The 20,678-nt window shown below is 34.1% G+C and overlaps 1 protein-coding gene and 1 non-coding gene across 2 annotated transcripts; one reads left to right on the top strand and one right to left on the bottom strand.

Moving 5' to 3' along the window:
• Positions 1-3,619: 3,619 nt before the first annotated feature.
• Positions 3,620-19,887, bottom strand: LOC133206115 (E3 ubiquitin-protein ligase RNF166-like). The gene is made up of 6 exons (XM_061342044.1): positions 19,720-19,887; positions 11,274-11,430; positions 10,844-10,947; positions 9,423-9,537; positions 7,643-7,750; positions 3,620-6,123 (listed from the first exon to the last, which is right to left on the bottom strand). Exons 1-6 carry the CDS (start codon positions 19,851-19,853, stop codon positions 6,058-6,060), a joined length of 684 nt encoding a protein of 227 aa, XP_061198028.1. The 5' UTR covers positions 19,854-19,887; the 3' UTR covers positions 3,620-6,057.
• Positions 19,888-20,045: 158 nt separating this feature from the next.
• Trnaw-cca (transfer RNA tryptophan (anticodon CCA)) lies at positions 20,046-20,117 on the top strand. Its single transcript has one exon. It is a non-coding gene; the product is annotated as a tRNA-Trp (tRNA).
• The last annotated feature ends 561 nt before the right edge of the window (positions 20,118-20,678 follow it).

The raw sequence follows: 20,678 nt of genomic DNA, 5'->3' as shown, positions 1-20,678 counted from the left end.
ATCAAAACTTTACCTGCATATATATGGGTAAATATTTACAAAACCATGAGTGTATGTTAAGTCTTAGAGTTGAAATCGACCTTTAAATTTATAGTTAATATATTATGACGGCTAATTTGTAAGCGACATAAAAAATTCTTACAGGAAATTGGTCATGTTTTTGTAGAATGACTGATAATACACAAAACACACCCTCCTAACACCAAGCGCCTTTGGTTTGATCTTTTACTGTAAACGGTTTCAGTTCGCATTTTCTCGAATAAAAAGAAAACGTTTGATACCACATGATTATTTAGGCACTTGAAGAATTTCAAAATAAATGAAGAATTTACAGTTTGAAACATTGAAGGTTATATGGACGATAACAGAATTTCCCTTTTAGTTATAGAAGCAACAGAAGGATCCATATAATAACGGAGGGGGGGGGGGTCTATCGCAATCCGTAGCTTAAAAAAAATTTCGCGTTTATTCGCGACTGTTACACCTTATAACGCATTTTTCTAATTGACGAAAATGAGCTTTATGGCTTTCCTTTAAATGCACTGTTAAGTTTTGAGTTTGTGATAAAACATAATGTAAATAACATATTAAAAGCAAAAGATATTTTCCAGCTTGGTATTTTTTATGTGTATTCGTAGATTTATAGCACTGATTTTGTCCCAAGTCTGAAAGACGTTGTGAGAAACGTGACTTAGGGAGAAAGGAGGGTTTCCGCTATAATTTCAAAACGGGTCATTTAAAAAAAAAATACAAAAAAATTTATCCAGATTATATTGCCATCTAGCTACATGTAGAAAGTATTTTTTCAAAAATTAAACCATAAGTTTTTTCGTAAAAAAATTTTTTAAAAAAAATTTTTAAAATCAAAAGCCTGAAAGGCTTCAATGACGTCGAAGAAGAAAAACAATTTCAAAAGATCATTTTGAATTTGAAGATAGCAATAAGTCAAGTGAGTGACTCAGGAGAAATAATAAAAAAAATAGTTTTAAACAAAATATCACAATTACAGTCTGGGGCCTTATGTCATGGTCCGAATGGAGCAGGGTTCGAATTGACCAGACACCGTCGAACATGTTTCATGCTAAATTCTTTTCAGTCAGTTGAAGAACTATGAAGGATTTCATAAATTTATATAATATTTTTTCTAATTGCCAATGTCAAAGCGTTGTATTAGTGATTGCATCTAAACTACAACCAAGACTGTTCTGTTACAATTACGATCGAGTTACGATCGGGCGTGGTATACGGTATACTGGGAAATGGAGGAAATAGAGAAATACAGTAATACTGGTCAACATCATCGGTTTTTAGGATAAAGTTGGTCAGAAGATTGTAAAAGTAAAGCTAAGATTTACAAATTCAATCTTTTCAGTCTTATAGTATTCGTGTTTATGTAATTTTGTAAATTATTTTACCGCCTGTTGGGTTTTTTATTGTTCCACGGTTATCGTTCCAAAATGTCATTCATGTCATTCGACGCACCTTTCTGTAGAAATTCATCCGCAACAACCATCACGTTTTTATTGTGTGAAAATAAAACATAATATCGTTGTTTTGTAAAAGAATTAATTGTAGATACAATTGATGCAATTTCATTTTCAAGCTATAATTATTCATTGTGAGCGTTTTAAAAGAAATTGGTTTATAGCTATTGCTATTTTCTATTGCGGATGCATCCACTGACACATTCGGTCGCGTACATCCCTTGGCGATTTCACTTGGCCGATCGCTAGATGACGTTCGAGCTCCAAGAGCTCGACGTCATAAAAATTGAAAAACACGCATTTTTCAAGGCTAAAATGAATAATGGTTTTTCAGTTTTAAGTTCTTCAAAATTGTGTTTGTCGAAGTTTACCTCTACAATATTAAAATGTTTTTATTGGTTAAAAGAGTAAGTCACTGAAATTTGACAACTAAGGTAACCTGACTTTATTGGAAAATCAATGATTATATATTTCGTTGATTAAAAAATTCCCTCTCCTCGTGAACCGGGGGGGGGGGGGCTTTTGGAACTTCCTGTCCAAAAGCGACTCAAAAGATTTTGTCCTAAGTGTGCATACACAAAGTATATATAGTCAAGTATAAAATATACAAAAATAACAAAAATCAAACGACAGAAATTTTGGGTGGAGTGTTGTATAAAACCATCTGCAGCTCCAAATATGAAAGAAACGTTTAGCGGTACAAAGTTTCATGGCTTTTCCATCAATGTGTAGACTAGTATAGATTGACAATACAATATTTTACACACTTTTAATGTTTTAAAGACTGTGGTGGCTTTCTGTCCCTCCCCCCCCCCCCATATGCTTTATTTTTCTGCAGATTAAATGCAATTTGATATATGCAAGATAGTCATTACCAATTATTTTGCTGCGTGTTGACCAAATTATTTTGCATGATGATATAATTTTAGAAAATTAAATTGTATTCATAGGGGGGAAAATTAGCCCAAAAGAATGTAAATATAAATAACAGGTCCGTAGCAACGATTTGAAAAGTGGGGTGGTGGATGAAGGTGTTTCCCCAAAAAATCTGACTAGCAAAAAAAAAAAAAAAGCCCCCACCCCCGTTCAACGAGCCTGATTGTTATTTATTACAAGGTCGAGTATATCACTTGCAATAATACCTTCTTTTTTTAAAAAAAATATAATCCGTTTACTACGTGGATTATCTCATTCTGCTTTTGTAATTGTAACAGGATAAAACCAGAAAACATTCTTTTTGAGCGATTGGTACAATTTCATCATCATCTTTAGGATCCAAAACAGTGTTTAAAAGGGGGGGGGGGGCAATCGGAAAGAAGGTAGAAAGGTACAGTGAATTGGGGGGGGGGGGGACAAACAATATAGGATGTAAGACTCACTATAAAATCTTTATTATCATTATTTTTTTTGGGGGGGGGGTGTCAAGAAATAAAGCAAACAACGAATCGCATTGTTTTTTCATCCTCACAACGTCAGGGGTCCTGAGTCAACAAGCTGCTGTTGGTCCTGCTTCGTATTGACTCAGGACCCCTGAGTCCTTGTGAAGATGGTTGTTTTCATGAAATCATTGGGTTTTCATTAAGAGTGCTTCTAGTATGTTTTGAGTGACACATGCTAGTATATCCTTTTTAAGAACACACTTCGCATCTGAGAAACTCCATAAAATATACTTAAATTTACATGCCAGTAGCTTACAATATATCGATTTGAAATGTTCATGTACATGTACACAATTTCTTGGGAATAGATCCAGAAGCCTTTTGAGTAACCAAAGGTAACATGTTGTAGTTGGCTGAACAAAAACTTGCATGGGTGTTGCATCGAGAGATGCATATACTTCCAGAATATTAATTTGGTGCGAGACTTTGTCTTACCTACTGAAGACATTCGTTGAGATTAGATTCGTTATTTTGTATGTTGAGTTTTGTTTCTGTTACTTTTATGAAGTTTATTCTCACATGCGCAGTGAACACTGTCAAATCTACTGATGTAAGCAGATGCTGTCGACAGTGGCAGTAAAAAATCGACAGCTGGTGTCATACAATAGGAATCCATTTCATATTTTCAAGTATCCTTTAACGGACAAGGATCAACATATACATGTACTTATAAGCATGAATGTACTGAGAAACATATAGAGTGATTTAGTTACTTTTTAATGTCTTGGAATTTTGGCAGACGCTTTTACTTGAAATATTTTACTTTAAACAAATATTATAAGAGAGCAAAAACAGTGATCTGGAGTCGCCTTACAAAAGATAAAGTATAATCATTACATTTCAATATTACTGTCATGTGTTCTACATTATCTGCAATCAAAATGAATAAAAACAGAAAACTGACCAGTCAGCAAGGGTTCTGCAGATGCATGGGATAGCAATAAATTGATCAAGAAAAAAAATTAAAAAGGATTATTTTAGGAAGAAGAATATAAAACAACCATTGTAATTATAATTCAAAGAGTCTTTCCAAAAATGACATTAAATGTCATTGCGAAAATTCAACAGTATCCTTGTATTTACAAAAGGCAGTAAAGAATTTAAATCATTTTTGCTTAAATATTTTTTTTTTACTAATTCTGTAGAATTATAACACAAATGAAGATGTATATCAGTATGCATTTAAGAAAATGTATGTTTTCAGTGAATAATGTGCGTTTTCAGTGCAAGATGGACTTAGTTCATAATAGGAACATTTTCAGAAGTTATTGCTCTTTAACCATTCTTTCATATAAAGTACTATTAAGGAATCTGCCCCATCCCGAATCAAACTTAGTTTCCATATTTATGACTAATTGCTTATTATCATTCCAAATTTGAACATTATTAGACAATCAAAAAAAAAAAAAAATAGAAAAAAAAAAATCAGGACATACAGACAGAAAAACTTAATGAAAACCTAAGCAATCCATAAGATCTTCAACAGGTACATGTACATGTAGCAGCAATTAATGATTTTGTACATTTAATTGTGAAATCACAGTGTATTGCTTTGCTAAGTTTTACAATCAAAAGACAATGGTATTACTGGGAACTTTTGTGTCGAGGTTTTTGACAACTACCTCAAAGAAATGATAAAATTAATTCCACATGTGTTAAATACATAATAAACTTTTACATTGATAAACTGATATTTAACAACATTTCTACCATTTTGTAAAGTGTTGACACAATAATCAGGATGCATATTCTGGATAAGATTACGTAAGAGAACTTAATGAAAATGGAAAAATTTGCAAAAACATGATTTATCTTACAGTGTAAAAATTGTAATGAAACTCAAAATAAGAATAGGGGAACAATAACCTCTACACCCTTGTGGAAAAGCAATTATAAACTGAACAAACACAAAGAAAATATTTCATAAAATAAAAAAAACGTGCATTAATTTTTTCAATTCAGTCCACATGTACCATACATTGGGTTATCAAAAAGTTCGTGGACTAGCAGGAATAAAATTAAAATCGCTTGAGGTACATCAATGAATTTTTACACATTTTGTTAGCATCATCTTTTTCTATCTATAGAATAACTATAAATCATAGTTTTATTTTTTAAAAATTGTTAATGTTTTTTGAAAGCAATGGTATGATCAGGAACCGCAACCTAAAAATACGACATATATCTACTGTGTCTAATGGAGAAAAATTCTTTAATATGTGAGCATTTGTCATCCAATAATCAATACGTTAACTCACTCAATTGTTGCATAAAATTTTCAATTTTTACCTCATTCTGTAAGTTCTATGAAATTTTTTCATAAATTTTATATGCATTGCCAGAAAATTAAGGGGTTCAGTAATGCCAGAAGGGGGGAGAGATGTCTTTTTCCCAAATTCTATAAAGTTTCACCCCTGGAAGAACTAACATAGATAAAGGAAATGTTTACATAGGCTACAGAGAAATCAAATGCATCCATAGTACCTGTTTTGTAGTCTGGATGTCCAAAGTCAGTCATGTCAAAAAGTGATGTTGCTCAGGTGAGTTAGGCAATGAATTCCAACAAACAAATTATGCTGGCATAATGGAATGGGGATCTTTCCTTATGTATATATCCATTTACAATACTATATATGTATTGAAATAAGCTGTTCATGACATCATAAAGTAATATAAACAAGACGGGTTTCAGTCTTTACTTAAAACTCCAGGGAATTTCATCAAGAAAAGTGTATTGAGGCAGAGGGAGCAAACATGGAAAAACAATGATGTTATCCAACGTCATGAAACTCAATGGCCACAGCACCTGGTGATCCTATATTGTCTCTTGTACTTAATGATAATTTGACAAATTATAAATGTATCAAGCTTAAATTTTTAATACATCTTAAACTTTTGCTGTTTTATATTCCTTATAAATTTTGTAAGCACTGAGTACATAGTATTCATTTTATTGCATCAGTTCTTGAACTTTTTGATAACCCCTAATATTTCTAATATACCTATTAAAACAAACTTATGCATAGTGGCTGGTTCTTTTTCAGTTACATCACAGTTTTCCCCCTCTTTTATATACCCCTGATATCTTTATCAGCATATTAATGGCAACTCTCTTGTATAAACAATACTAAACTTTATACTGGTTCCAGGGAGGCCTGTAATGCTTGCCTCAACATTTCATCCTCATCCTGGTTAAAATCCTGAGAAGAAAATAACAGTATTAATATCCAAATGGCAAATAAAATAAAATAAAATAAAAGTTCATTATATTTCATTATCTTTGCCAGCAAAGAGGAAATTGCATATTGAAATTCCTCACTAGAATATGTACTAATATCAAATATGAAAATTGAAAAGAAATAAATTTTTCATTAAACAAATTGACCAATGGCCACAATGCTCACCTGAGTAACATTTTTCATCAGATTTTTAAGAGACTTTTATATTTCTATGTAAAATATAATTATGACCCAACCTTAACTCTAGGAGTCTCTAAATCCACATAAATTGGGGATTCTACAATATCCATGTAACTAACACTGCCTTGCAGTTATGAAAAAAAATTCTCTTCCTTTATACATGCATTTTTTAAAATTTGATCCTAATTTTAGCCAACTCTAACCCAACAGGAGTCCATAATTTGAAGAAAAAAAAGAAATCCATATAACTTGGGAATGTTTGCAAATGTTTGCAAATTAATGGTTCTGTTGTGGTTCTTGAGATTTTTTTTAAAAAGTTTTCTTGTAAAGATGTAAAACTGTCCTTATTTTGGCTCCAAAAAACTAATAATACTAAAAAGCTTTCATAGGTCTACACTTTTCAGATTCTATTTATTCCAATGTGAAACTTTGATTCCCTATTGTGGCCCCACTCCACCCCAGGGGGCTATGGTTAGAATAGTTTAGAATCTACATTATGTCAGGAAGCCTTCACATGTGTTTCATTTTTTCTGTCCAGTGGTCCATAAGAAGATTTTTAAAGATTTCTTCCTATATGTATATTTGCTTGGGAGGGGGACAATTTAGATTCTACATGTGTCAGGAAATCAACATTACTTCAGGAAGCTTTCATACAGTATAAGTTTCATCTTTTATGACCCAGTGCTCCTTAAGAAGACTTTTTTCTATATATTTCAATGTAAATCAGTGATCCCCTATTGTGGCCCCACCAGCTGTCCCCAAAGGGGGGGATGATTTGGAAAATTCTAAATCTCAGAAATCTTTCACAAGTTTCATCTTTTCTGGTCCAGTGAGTCTTAAAAGGAAGACTTCTAAAGATTTTTCCTATATATTTCATTCTAAAAGTTTGAATTGCAATTTTGGCACCTCTCTACCCCCTGGGGTATGATTTGAACAATTTAGAATATATACTTCCTCAGAAAGATTTCACATAAGTCTTACCTTTTCTGGCTCAGTGATTCTTGAGAAGAAGATTTTTTAAAGACTCCACCCTATTTTTTGCCCTTTCTTTATTATCTCCCCTTGGGAGGAGATTTGGCCCTTCATTAGAAAAATTTAGAATCCCCTTTAACCCAAGGATGCTTTGTGTCAACTTTGGTTGAAATTGGCCAAGTGGTTCTGTTGGAAAAAGAGAAAAGTTTACAGACTGATGGGCAGACAGCTAGAGGGACAGACGGATGCCAGACAAAGCTCACTCTCAGCTATGGTAAACAAAAATTTAATTACAAATATTTTTTAACATTGAATGTTAATGACTTACCACATATGTGTCATATTCAAACTTATGCCTCATGTTGAGGTGATGAACTATATCAGGACTACAGTAATTAGGGTCTCCCCATGGCATGGAGGCACAAACTGGGCATACCTAAGCCAAACAAACACATACTGTTGTGATTACCCACATTGTAACATTCATTTACATTCCCAATTACATTCATACAAACATGTATACATATGATTCCATTACCATTCTATTCAAAGAGATTCAAATGTACATGTATATGAACATACAAAAATTGTATCAACATCATGTCTAATGAATTTATCAGTTACGGTAAATCTCTATCATAGCAAAGTCCTGGGGACCTGCAAATTTACTTTGCAATATCACTGTTATATCCATAAATTACCAGTATAATGAAATATTATGAATACATACTTTTTGTAAAAAATGCTTTTAATATTTCCTGTTGCAGTTTTTTTATCATTATACAAGCTATCACTTTAAGTAAACATTTTAAGTAAATGAAAACAAAGTTGTGAATACTGGTATGAAATATTTTGTTGTGAAAAACTACTTTTTGTTGTCTCTGAGGATGCACACAGGTATAACTATACATTGTACACACCTCTGAAGCACATATGGCAAACTTTACCATGTGTAATTTTTTTTACCTTCTGATTTGGTAACAAACCCATTAAAAACATTAAACCTAACATAAATAAATGGAAACAGCAAAGATATCATTGTGTAAAACTAATACTTAGTTTGGTGTATATTAAAAACCTATTTGCATAAAATGCATTTACTCCTTTAGTTTTCAACACGTAATTATCGGAGATGGTTTGTTTTGATTAGAACTCAGCGTCTTGTAAATTGTAATTCTTCTAATGTCTGTACCAATGTGTGATCATCGTAAGCAATAACTTTGAATTTTTTAAAACAAAGTGGCCTTTTTTAAAAAAAAAAAACAGCTTCCAGAAACAAAATTTGACTACAAAACTACATTACCAACTTTTTTTAAATCAGATATATGGCTACCTCAAAACAGATTTGCAAAGGACTGAGAACCATAATTTCACTTTTTATGTGGCTTATTAATCAGGAAATGTACAGTTTGCATGCCAAATGTCTAGAAGTACACATATTGTACATGTATAGAAGATTTTTGATGACTGGGTGATTTTTTTTTAATGATTTGGCTTCATGCCTTGGGTGGTTAGGACCAAAAATTTCAAGCTATTTTGATTAAAAAAGTGGAAAGGCTGAACAGAAACCCATATTTTGTCACTTAAAATTAGAGCAAAAATTTAAAGTTTCATCCAGGAAGGTTCATATTTTATTATGTTTGGAACCAAATTTTTTAAATCCTTTCTTGAAATCATCTTTATTAAAAACATTATGATTATCAATAGCCAAATTCAAGAATAAAAATGCATTACACAGAAATACATGTAAACATGACACACACAATTTCAACTTTGGCATACAGTGGTGAATTAATTTATTAAACTGTTTATTCTTAAATGATGGCATGCAAATTCTTATGCAATTTACAGAACACCTAGCCCAGTTTATAAAAAGCAGATTCAATGTTACAGAAACCTGAAACTCAAAAACAATTTGTGCTACATAAGAGTCTGACTTTATCAATATGCAATCATACAACTGTTCAAAACATTCCTATAAATATATAAAAATTAATGCACATTTGATTTTTGCCTTCCTGTCTTACATTCAAGACTTCCCTATCTCTGTGTGACATTGGGGACTTCCTGGTATCTGGACATGCCTGATACTTGTGTTATATACTTACAAAACTTCCCGATTCCTGTGCATGAATTTTGTTACAGTGTTGTATAAGGGCAGTACAATCCAAATTTTCCTGATGACAAATTGGACAACTAAATGTAGACCTATTTGGTAAATTACTGAAATAAACAGATTACTGGAATTAAGATTAAAAAAAGAGTCCTATATTATTCCACTTACCATTATTCAAATATGAATTTCAAAAAGAAAAAGAAAAAAATTGGAAAACAATTAGCTTTTCATCATGAAAATATGTAGACTTTGTAGTAATTTCATTACTTTAGAATTTTCAGGGGATTTACAACTTGATAACATGATATCAATCATTTTCCACAACTGTTTTGATCATATGCATCTCTCCATGTGCCTTAATGAAATACATGTATCACAACTCTGCCAATACCATAAAATCACTTATTTTTGTTGTTTTCATGGTATAAGGAGACCTACAAATTCATGTCCTTCATGAAATATTTCAATTTCAGACTATCGTACCATGTTTGTCTACCAACCATGAAATCTAATCCCAACTTCCAGGTAATATTTTTTCCTTAAATCACAAAATTTGACCCAAAGAAATAGAGGATATTCAATGTTTTGTAGATGAATATAGTATTTATTTCACGAGTGGGACATGATTTTTTAATATTTTCACGAGTGCGAAGCACGAGTGAAAATATCAAAAAATCATGTCTCACGTGTGAAATAAATTCCAAATTCATCTACAAAACATTGAATTTTCTGTTTATTACCCGGTACATTTTCTTAGATTTTCCCTTTCCCTCTGTCTTTTCGTATCAGAGTGTCATAGGCTGTGACGTCATACTTGAGCGGTTGAGACGTCATAGCTAAGCGATTGCAAGATTGAAAAATGTTGTAAACATGCATTTTTAACGTCATATTTGGAAAACTTTGGCAGAATAACTATTAGTCTCTGTCAGGATATGGCTCATTAACTCCATCTTTTAACAGGCCAGGGATTTATTTAAAAACACTCTTCGTGAAAGGAACAAAAATCATAAGTTTTGCCACACTTCTGATATTCTCACACTGTGAGAATACCATGCTTTCACACTGTGTCAGAATATCACTTTTATTCAGTAAATAAATTACAGTATTTCACTGTTGAAAATGTAATAAAATAAGTGATTTTATGGTATTTTGTTTATCCTTCATGGTTTAATATGTGTTTAGTGTAAAACTACTGGTTTCTTTGGCTGTTTAATTTTTGTAGAAATTTGGAGTTCTGTAAAAATTGCTATCCAATAGATTTTAAAATGTTCTAATATTCTACTACTTTGGTATTGCAGAACAAAATCAGAGAAACTGTCAATTCAGAAAATAAAATTCTACCTTTGTAAGATCAATTAGCAAAGAAATAGCCATTATACAGCATGGTATGTTGAACTGAAACTTGTCACTTACGCAGGGAAACTTTGTGCTGTCTCTGCAACTGGTTTAAATTTAGGAATAGAACTATCTCTCTGTTTGCATTTTGCTAAATGAGATCTCAATCGATGTACCGTCATCTAAAAATTTATATTAAAAAAATAGTCAAAATTTGTTTTGCTTTTGTAATAATCGATATTTGTACTTCAAAAGGTTTTACTAGGCTCCCCAATAACTACCAGTACACAATTTCATGTACCCTCCTAAATGATTCAACCTTCAGCATATAGATAAACTCAATCATACAGTAATCAAATTCACCTCGACATAAATCAGTTGTTTCAAGTGATGCCTATAATTTTTTCACTTACATATACAAAAACACTTCAGCTTTGCAATTATTTATAATTGATGATATTTGTAGTGGCTCATTTTAGGAAATATAAAGCTGGTCTCCAAGACTTACCCCTTGTCCACACCATCTGCAAGGGATTTGAACATTTCTCATGGCATGTTCCAGATCACTGGCTCTCCTCAGGTCACGAGGATCAAAAGTTCCCCTGCACTCCGGACATTGTGCTTCATGCTGGGACTTGTATGGTGCAACGCAGTCTGAACAATACCTATAGTGAGACAGAACTGGATTTATAAAATCATAGATCGCAACAGTATTATTTCTTAAACAGTCAAAATGTACATATGAAATCAGCTTTTACTGTGGCATTCTGAACTAAACAGGTCTGGCACAATCACTATATTTAGCTCCGTAGCTTGTATTACCTACAGAATTGAAGTTGCTTTATTTCAAGCTACTGTTAGTTTACTTATGTATAATATGACAAGAGAAGTAACTCTAGTTTATGCTTAACTTATCTCCCCCTAAGGGAGCTCTTCATCTTGTAAAGTTAGTTTGAGTGTATGATGCTGAATAAAGCATATGTCTAACAATGGTAGCAGAGCGTGGTTGAAAGAAAATTTTGGATACTAAGTGCCAAAAACAGTGTAAGCAAGTGTGTGACTTTTTATAGCAAATTCAAAGTTTGGTGCATGTGAAAAAAAAAAGTGTGATCCTAGCGAACAGAGATAATGTCAACAAAAATCAACCCCCCTTCTTACAACCCTAAAATCAAAAGTTATGAGCTCTACAAGCAAGAACTCTTAGCATGGAAAGAAGTCACAGAGTTAGATGAAAAGAAACAAGGTGTTGCTATTGCTCTGTCTCTTCCTGAAAATGATGAGTCACAGATACGAGAAAAAGTGTTTGATCAGCTGAAATTGGAGGATCTCAAAAAAGACACAGGTTTGAAAACATTGATAAAATTTTTGGACAAGCATTTAGCCAAAGATGACTTGGCAGACAGCTTAGAAAAATTTGAAGATTTTGAAGATTTTAAAAGATCTGATGGACAGTCTATCAATGAATACATATCCATCTTTGATGCAAAATACAGAAAAATTGAAAAGAAAAATATGAAGTTACCCCCAGAGATTTTGGCATTCAAATTACTCAGAAGGTCATTGATAAGCAAAGAAGAAAGGATGATTGTCTTGACAGGAATGAATTTTGAGAACAAAGAAACTTTATATGAAGAAGCTAAGAAATCCCTTAAAAAATTCAAAGGTGAAACGTGTGAAGGAAATGCCCCTACCAAACCAGTATCCATTAAACTTGAACCAGCATTCCTTGCTGAAAATGAAGAAGCGCTGATGGCAGCTGGATACACTAGAATGAGGAGCAGTAAATTTTATCGAGGAGGGGGAAGGAATGAGCAGATGAGAGGAAGAGGATTTCAGAGTGGTCAGAGTAGAGACTCTCATCGAGGTCAGTACCGCGGACAATCACGAGTAGGCAGCTCAGCAATTAAAAAGAGTATGAATCCATCAGGACCAGATGGGAATGTGTTGACATGCAAATCTTGTGGGTCATTCAGACATATGGTGGCCGCATGTCCTCATAGCTGGGAAAATATGGCTAACGTCAATACATGTTCAGCTAAAGAAGAATTTGTACTATTTACAGGTTACCAACCAAAGGAAATAGGACACTTGGGGATGGATGCTAGGAACTGTGCAGTCCTAGACAGTGCCTGCAGCAGTACAGTGTGTGGTAGTACATGGATCAACACATACATTGATTCACTGGATGATTTGGACAAAAATAAAATTAGGAAAACAGAGGGCAGAAGAATTTTTAAGTTTGGAGGAGGAACTCGTCTTAAATCCGAAGGAGAATTTGCGATTCCAGCTCGTATAGCAGGGAAAGATGTGACGATAACTACTGATGTTGTTAATTCAGACATTCCATTACTGTTGTCAAGAACAGCTATGAAAACTGCTGGCGTAAAGCTGAACTTAGAGGATGACACAGCAGAGATTCTAGGAAAAACTATGAACCTTAATGTGACCTCTTCTGGACATTATTGTATTCCCATAGACAAAGCAGAAATGATACCTGTTGAGGAAGTCTGCTCAGTTAGGATTGATGAGATGGATCCAAAAAAGAGATACTCAACTCTTCTGAAACTGCACCGACAATTTGCCCACCCACCAAAGAAACGACTTGTATCCCTCTTGAAAGATGCAGGTGCTTGGCGTGAGAGCTTTGAAGAGGACATTGAAAAAATAGAGCAGAGGTGTGATGTGTGCAAGACTTATGCCAGAACCCCATCACCACCTGTTGTGTCATTTCCAATGGCGTCTCATTTTAATGAGAAGGTAGCTATGGACCTAAAGTACTGGAGAGGGAAGTGGATATTACACATGATTGACATGTGGTCCAGATACACTGTGTCAGTTTTTATCCAGAGGAAAAAGACAACTGATGTTATTGATAAAATCATGTCTCATTGGATAGGAATATTTGGTGTCATGGGTGCAATTATGACAGACAATGGAGGGGAGTTTAACTCGGAAGAAATTCGAGAAGTGGCATCCATTTTGAATGTCAAAGTGTGTACTTCTGCAGGCGAAAGTCCATTTCAAAACGGCTTGTGTGAAAGAGTGCATTCTGTAACCGACATGATGCTCACAAAATTGGAACAAGACTATAAAGATGTAAGTGAAGAGAGCTTGTTGTGCTGGGCAAACATGGCTAGGAATGTATTGCAGATGTGGAACGGCTTTAGTAGCCACCAGCTTGTGTTTGGATGGAACCCCCAACTTCCGAACATCATGACGGACGAACTTCCAGCACTTGAGGGTCGTACAACGAGTGAGACATTTGCTAAACACCTCAATTTATTGCACAGCACTAGACGAGCTTACATAGAGGCAGAAGCTGATGAGAGAATCAGAAGGGCATTGTTATATAAAGTGAGAGCAGCTGAAGAATCCTATGAGAATGGTGATCAGGTGTATTACAAGCGTGAGGGTAAAGATAGATGGCTTGGACCTGGGAGAGTTGTTTTTCAAGATGGCAAAGTTGTTTTTGTTCGTCATGGTGGAGTTTTTGTGCGAGTGTCACCTAACAGGTTACAGAAAATAACAGATACTGAAACTATGAGTACCGATGAAGAGAAAACACATCAAGGAGTAACAAGTGAAGTGGGACTTAAGAATAGTGCAGTCACTGAATACCTGTCAGAGAGGAAAATAGACCAAAACTCACACCAACCCCCCAAACCTGCACTGAAAGCAAATGACAGTATTCAGTACAAGATGGGATTGGAGGATGATAATTGGATAAAAGCAACAATTCTCAGCAGAGCTGGCAAAGCTTCTGGAACCAACAGGGATTGGTATAATGTAAAAGATTCTGAGAGTGAAGAAGAAAAAAGCATAGACCTAGGTAGCCTTCCTTGGAAAATAATCAACCAAAATGATGAGAGTGTTAATTCTGCAACATGTGAAAATACAAGCTGTGACAATATATCTCTAGCAAAACAGAATGAATTAGAGAAACTAAAAAACTTCGACACATACACTGAAGTTCTGGATGAAGGACAACATAGACTATCTACAAGATGGGTTGTTACATCAAAAGAAGGACAAGTAAGAGCTAGACTTGTAGCACGTGGGTTCGAGGAGGAATTTTATATCCCAAGAGACAGTCCGACAGTTGGAAAGGGCGGCCTTAAGATATTTTTGACCATAACAGCAAGTAAATTATGGGACGTCAAAACCACAGACATAAAGTCAGCCTTTTTGCAAGGAAAAACACTTGACAGAGATGTTTATCTTCAACCGCCAAAGGAAAGTATCACACCTGCTGGAATGATATGGAAGTTGAAACACTGTCTATATGGACTGAAAGATGGTGCGAGACAGTTTTACTTAAGTGTTAAAGAAGAACTTAATAAACTTGGCTTTGAGCAGTGTAGTGTAGACCCAGCTCTCTTCTGCTATAGAAAGGATGGAAAGCTACATGGAATAATTTGTTCTCATGTTGATGATTTTCTCCATGCTGGGGATGAGATTTTTGAGAGACAGGTTTGCAAGTTTAGAGAGAGATTTTCAGCTGGAAAAATTGCCGAATGCCAATTTCATTATATCGGTTTCTATCTTAAACAAGATCAAGAGGGAATAGTACTGGATCACACTAATTACATGGAGAAGTTACAAAGTGTAGAGATTGACCCCCTGAGAGCAAGTCAGAAGAAAAGTCAACTAAGTGATGAAGAACAGACTGAATACAGACAAATCATAGGGCAGATCAATTGGGCAGTGCAGGGGTCTAGACCAGACCTTGCATTTGAAATGATAGACATGAGCACTAAGCTGAGAAGTGGAACCATGGCAGACTTAATCAGAGCAACAAAAACCATTAATAGGCTTAAGGACTTCAAAAGTATCCTGAGATTTCCAGTTTTAGATCTTAGCTCACTAAAAATAATAACATTTACTGATGCATCTTTAGGAAACCTTAATGATGGAATTGGAAGTACCCAAGGAGTTATTATCTGGATTATGGACAAACATGGAAAATGCTCCCCCCTTTTCTGGCAGGCTAAAAAGATCAGAAGAGTTGTCCGCTCCACCCTAGCAGCAGAGGCACTTAGTCTACAGGAAGGACTGGAGGCAAGTTTTTATTATCGACACATGTTGGAGGAAATTTTGGGAGTTCCCAGCAAATCCATCGCGATTTATGCATTTGTAGACAATAAGAGTGTGATTGAATCTGTGCATTCAACAAAACTTGTGGAGGATAAGAGACTTCGAATCGATATTGCCGCATTGACAGAAGCAGTAATTCAAGGAGAAGTGAAAAAAATTCAGTGGTGTTCGGGACAAAAACAGCTAGCAAATTGCCTAACAAAAGCAGGAGCAAATGGTTTGTGCGTTTTGGAGATTCTACAAACAGGACAGATGTTGCCAGACTTTTGTGGTTAAAAGTGACAATATTACTGTTAATCTTACAATCAGAAACTTTTTAATCATTCTTAACTTTTGTTATTTTAATTTTCTTTACCCAAAAAGAGAAAAGTATAATTAATGTTAGTTTACTTATGTATAATATGACAAGAGAAGTAACTCTAGTTTATGCTTAACTTATCTCCCCCTAAGGGAGCTCTTCATCTTGTAAAGTTAGTTTGAGTGTATGATGCTGAATAAAGCAAATGTCTAACAGCTACTACATCATATTTATTTCTCAAATGAGCATTTTTAGCATGTAAAAATGGTGCAATGATAGTTTCCAACTTTGAACTGTTCTGAAAATAATTCATGAAAAAATTGCATTTCAAGATGTTTGTCCTTCAGAGTAATTGCAATAAAAGTTTTAAAAGTTTTGGGGGCATATACAACAGTTGATTTGTGACCAAACAGTCATTTCTTGAATGGAATAACAAAGATTAAAATATTGCTGCAACATCATTCTTTTGTTCTCCCAGTCTAAAAATTTATACCTATATATGGCAGTCCAATATCAATGATGAGCCTGATATTAAGTGTAATATCAGACTGTCTCATAACCACTAACTTTCTTTTTATGATATAGTCCTTATATAATCTATACAAATGCAAACAGTTCATAATACTGGAGGGAAAGTACGCGTGTAGCGGCCTTGTGACGTCAGAAATTTTCGATCAGAAAAGCTCACTTGAGTCTTTGGCTCAGGTGAGCTAAAAACTTTAGTGAAAATCATCACAAATAATCTACTTTGATTTTATATCTATAATTTTATAGAAATATTATGTATTGACTTTTATCAAAATTAATAATTGTATCAGGGATTTATATACTAAACCCATGGCAAAGTGGAATGCAGTTATTTAGCAGTTTCTTAACCTTACCAGTTGAACCATCTTAGCAGTTTATAAGCAGTTTCTAAACCTTCTCTGCACTGCTTTATTGGCATGTTGGGCCCACAATAAACCTTTGAATAAAATAGGCAGTTTTCTAAGCCTTAACAGTTGTTAGGCAGTTTTGCTCAGTTCGTTAGCAGTTCATAGGCAGTTCATAAGCAGTTATTTTGGGAAGATTTTTCAGGACTGGTTGCTTCCTTCGATCTAACTGTTTAGGTACTGCTTATTAAACTGTAAAGCTACTGTTTTTGTACTGCTTAGTTAACTGTTAGACAACTGCTTAATATGTACTGATAATTAACTAGCTGTGAAGCAATCTCATTTTCAGGACATGCACATATTTCCTGAAATCTGTAATTTAATTTTAACAGAAATATAATCCATTAATTGGGCCAATTTTAAATATACAATTTATATAACTCATAATACTACAAATGTTAAAACAATCCACATTATGAAAATTAATTAATCCATGTACTTGTAAGCAGGGACCTATATAATAACTGGATAGGCGACTCTCGCAAGTCTCACGGGGTATCTCGTAAGTTGCGGGATTTCATAAGTCAATTTTGATTAAATATATCTCTATTAAATGCTATCAAATATTTTAGAATAAAACCTTATCTATCAAAAAATTATTCAAGATTTGTTATTTTAACTGTTTATACTCCTTATCTTAGTAGTAATTACGTTTATTTCAAAATCAATTAATGCAATATGCCCTGATCGACCGTATTTCCAAGAATTCGCCAATTTTGGTGGTTGTTTACTTAATAACTATATTACCTTATACTGTATGCTTTAAAATTTATTAAAAATCCATTCTGATACACAAAAAGAACAGATAACATTAATCAGAAAACAAGCTTTTTACTGGGAAAAAAAGTAGTTTGAAAAACTTGTAGTGTGGTGCGTGATGTTTTTGGTAAATATATATAAACATGGTGCTGAAGGAGTTTCTTATCCCGTTAGTACATTGTATATAAGTCCCTGTTGTAAGCTACATCAATAATTTCAATATCAGTATAGATAAAAAAGGTACATTCTTTTTCTAAAACAGTAGTTGTGGTTAAATAAAAAAGATTTTGCTTATTTAAGTCAAATGAAATTGAGTCAGTGATTCTTAAAAGGTGCACTGGAAATATATAATATATGAGACATATACCATTAAAATATGATTCAAGCAGAACAATTAATAATTGTTAATTACCTCTCTTATTAAGAACACTTATAAAATATAGTGTACCTACCAGATATTATATGTCTGCATCATAATTGTGGCCAGCAGGCCCCTATTCATGACTATTTCCTTTTGTCCAACTACACAACATAGCAGCCAAAATTCAATTTTGGCGGTCAGTTGTTTGGTTCCTGTTGTGTATATTTATTGATCATTGAGCCCAACATTGGAATTTATCTTGATCCCAATCAAATTGAATATTTACTGCTAAGGAAACTGCTTAGATACTGCTAACAAAACTGTTCTTTCCCCCAGTAGGGGTAAAGCTTAAACATACTGCTAAGGAAACTGCTTACTGCTTAGAAAACTGCTTATGAAAACTGTTTACTTCCCAGGCATTAGCAGTTATGAAACAACAGTAAAAATCAAACTGCCTGAAACTGCTTAAAATTCATAAAACTGCTAAAGTACTGCCTATTAATAACTGCCTATATAGGCAGTTCATTTTTCCGTTGGAGATATTATATGATTTCCTGATTATATTTAGTATTAAAAGTTAATGCTCTTAAGTACTGAAATTTAAAATTGTACTTTTTTTTTCTTTTGTCAATTATACGTGTGTCAAAACTTAAGCAGAATAAACATGTGTACTTATCTAAACTTCTTCAAATACACAAATGACCATATCTATCAATGTAATTATGTAAATAAAAAAGCCAATCTAGGAAATGTATTTCTGAATAGCTCTGAATCCATTCAATGATCGATTGATGTTTATTCTGCAGGCTTGCTGATTTTCAGCAGGGCTGACTTTTTTGGGTAGTCTGTTAAGCCCTGCATGCTGATCCATCTGAATTTTTCTGAGTTTCATACAATGTTATTGCCCCTGGCAGGACTTTCACCTGCAAGTCCAGGGGAGGTCAACGGCACCAACTTATGTAACAGGAAAAGCAAAAATGTACAACTGGACCAGGAATCAAACCGGGACCCCTGCATCACTAGTCAGTTTGCTCTACCAACTGAGCTACCCATGGCAATATCCACAGCCCCAACCATTCCACCTGTGATCTTTGCTCTATATAGCTGATTTCTGATGGGTACATGGGTAGGCATGCATATGCCATAGGCTAGACTATGGAACTTACTGCAATCAGAGACGTAGATACTTATACATCCCTGATGCAATGAAAGAACTTTAGAGATATGTCTACATTATCTATTTAGTATTTCAGCATTTCTTCTGCCAAATAAAGAGCTGAACCTCGACTTGAGTATCTATAATATCGCACGTATTTCCCCTGTACTTTAAGCCTAGGTAATCATCATACTAGCTAATGCTTTACGTGACTCCTCAAAAAATAATCGCACCACCGTGTAACCAATCAGCTGTGTTGTGAAAGAGAAAGAAAACGTTCCTAGAATCTAGAAACAAGCTTATGCAAGTTTGGATATTTTAGCTTATCTATTTACAGAATAATAAAATACTTACGTATGATTATGGCCACATGTTATATGAACTGGATTCTTAAAAATTTCTAAGCATACGGGGCATTTATAAGGGGCCAACTCTTCATCTATGTCAGAGTAAGAGCTGGTCCCATGTCGTTTACGTCTGTCAGCCATGATGACATTTCCGGAAATGACGATGAACTCGATCGATTTCGCGTGTTAAATCAGGAACACAGGAAATGCATTCTTCCGTAGAAGTAAAATTGGCATTGAAATTCCAAATAATATTCAGTGCATCATAGCAAATACCATATAAATGTATAAGTGATTGATATATTCCAACTCTGCCAGCCGTTTACCAAGTACGACTCCGTGGCGCAACGGTAGCGCGTCTGACTCCAGATCAGAAGGTTGCGTGTTCGAATCACGTCGGGGTCAATGCTGCATTTTTTTTCTCACTTTCTGATTTGTAGTGACGAATAACGATTATATTTCAAGACAAACTTTACCATTCATGTATGTCAAATAATCTGATATATATTTCCTTCCAATTTTTATACAAAAGAAAAAAGGGCATAAGCAGGTCTGAAATCTGCACAGATCAAATTTTAAAGTAGTCCGAAACATCTGACGTTTTCCAGGCTTTTTTCACGATTTTGATATTTTACGTGCCAGGAAAACGTCAGAACCGGCGCCATTACGAAAACTGGAAATTTCACCGTTTCCAGCCGGAGCTGATTTTCGATACTTGCGAACTGAATTAAATGTCGAACTTACAATTTATCAGTAGCACAATGCTTTTAGTACTCACCAATACCGATGAAAAGAAAATACCACTCCACATTTCGATACAGATCTTGCAAGATTTTAAAATTCACGAAATGAAAAGAAAAGTCGACCGTTTGATAAAATGTTTTCACCAAACTATATTTCATAAACAAACCCATAAAACGATGTTGGTGAGTACTAAAGGCACTGTACTATTAATAGGTTGTGAAT

Source organism: Saccostrea echinata, unplaced genomic scaffold (genome assembly GCF_033153115.1).
Source record: "Saccostrea echinata isolate AGI-Se365-2 ecotype Australia unplaced genomic scaffold, CSIRO_AGI_Sech_v1 ptg000054l, whole genome shotgun sequence".
Classification (NCBI taxonomy): Eukaryota; Metazoa; Mollusca; class Bivalvia; order Ostreida; family Ostreidae; genus Saccostrea; species Saccostrea echinata.
The sequence above is the reverse complement of the archived record's forward strand: the minus strand, read 5'-3'. Positions and strand labels throughout refer to the sequence as shown.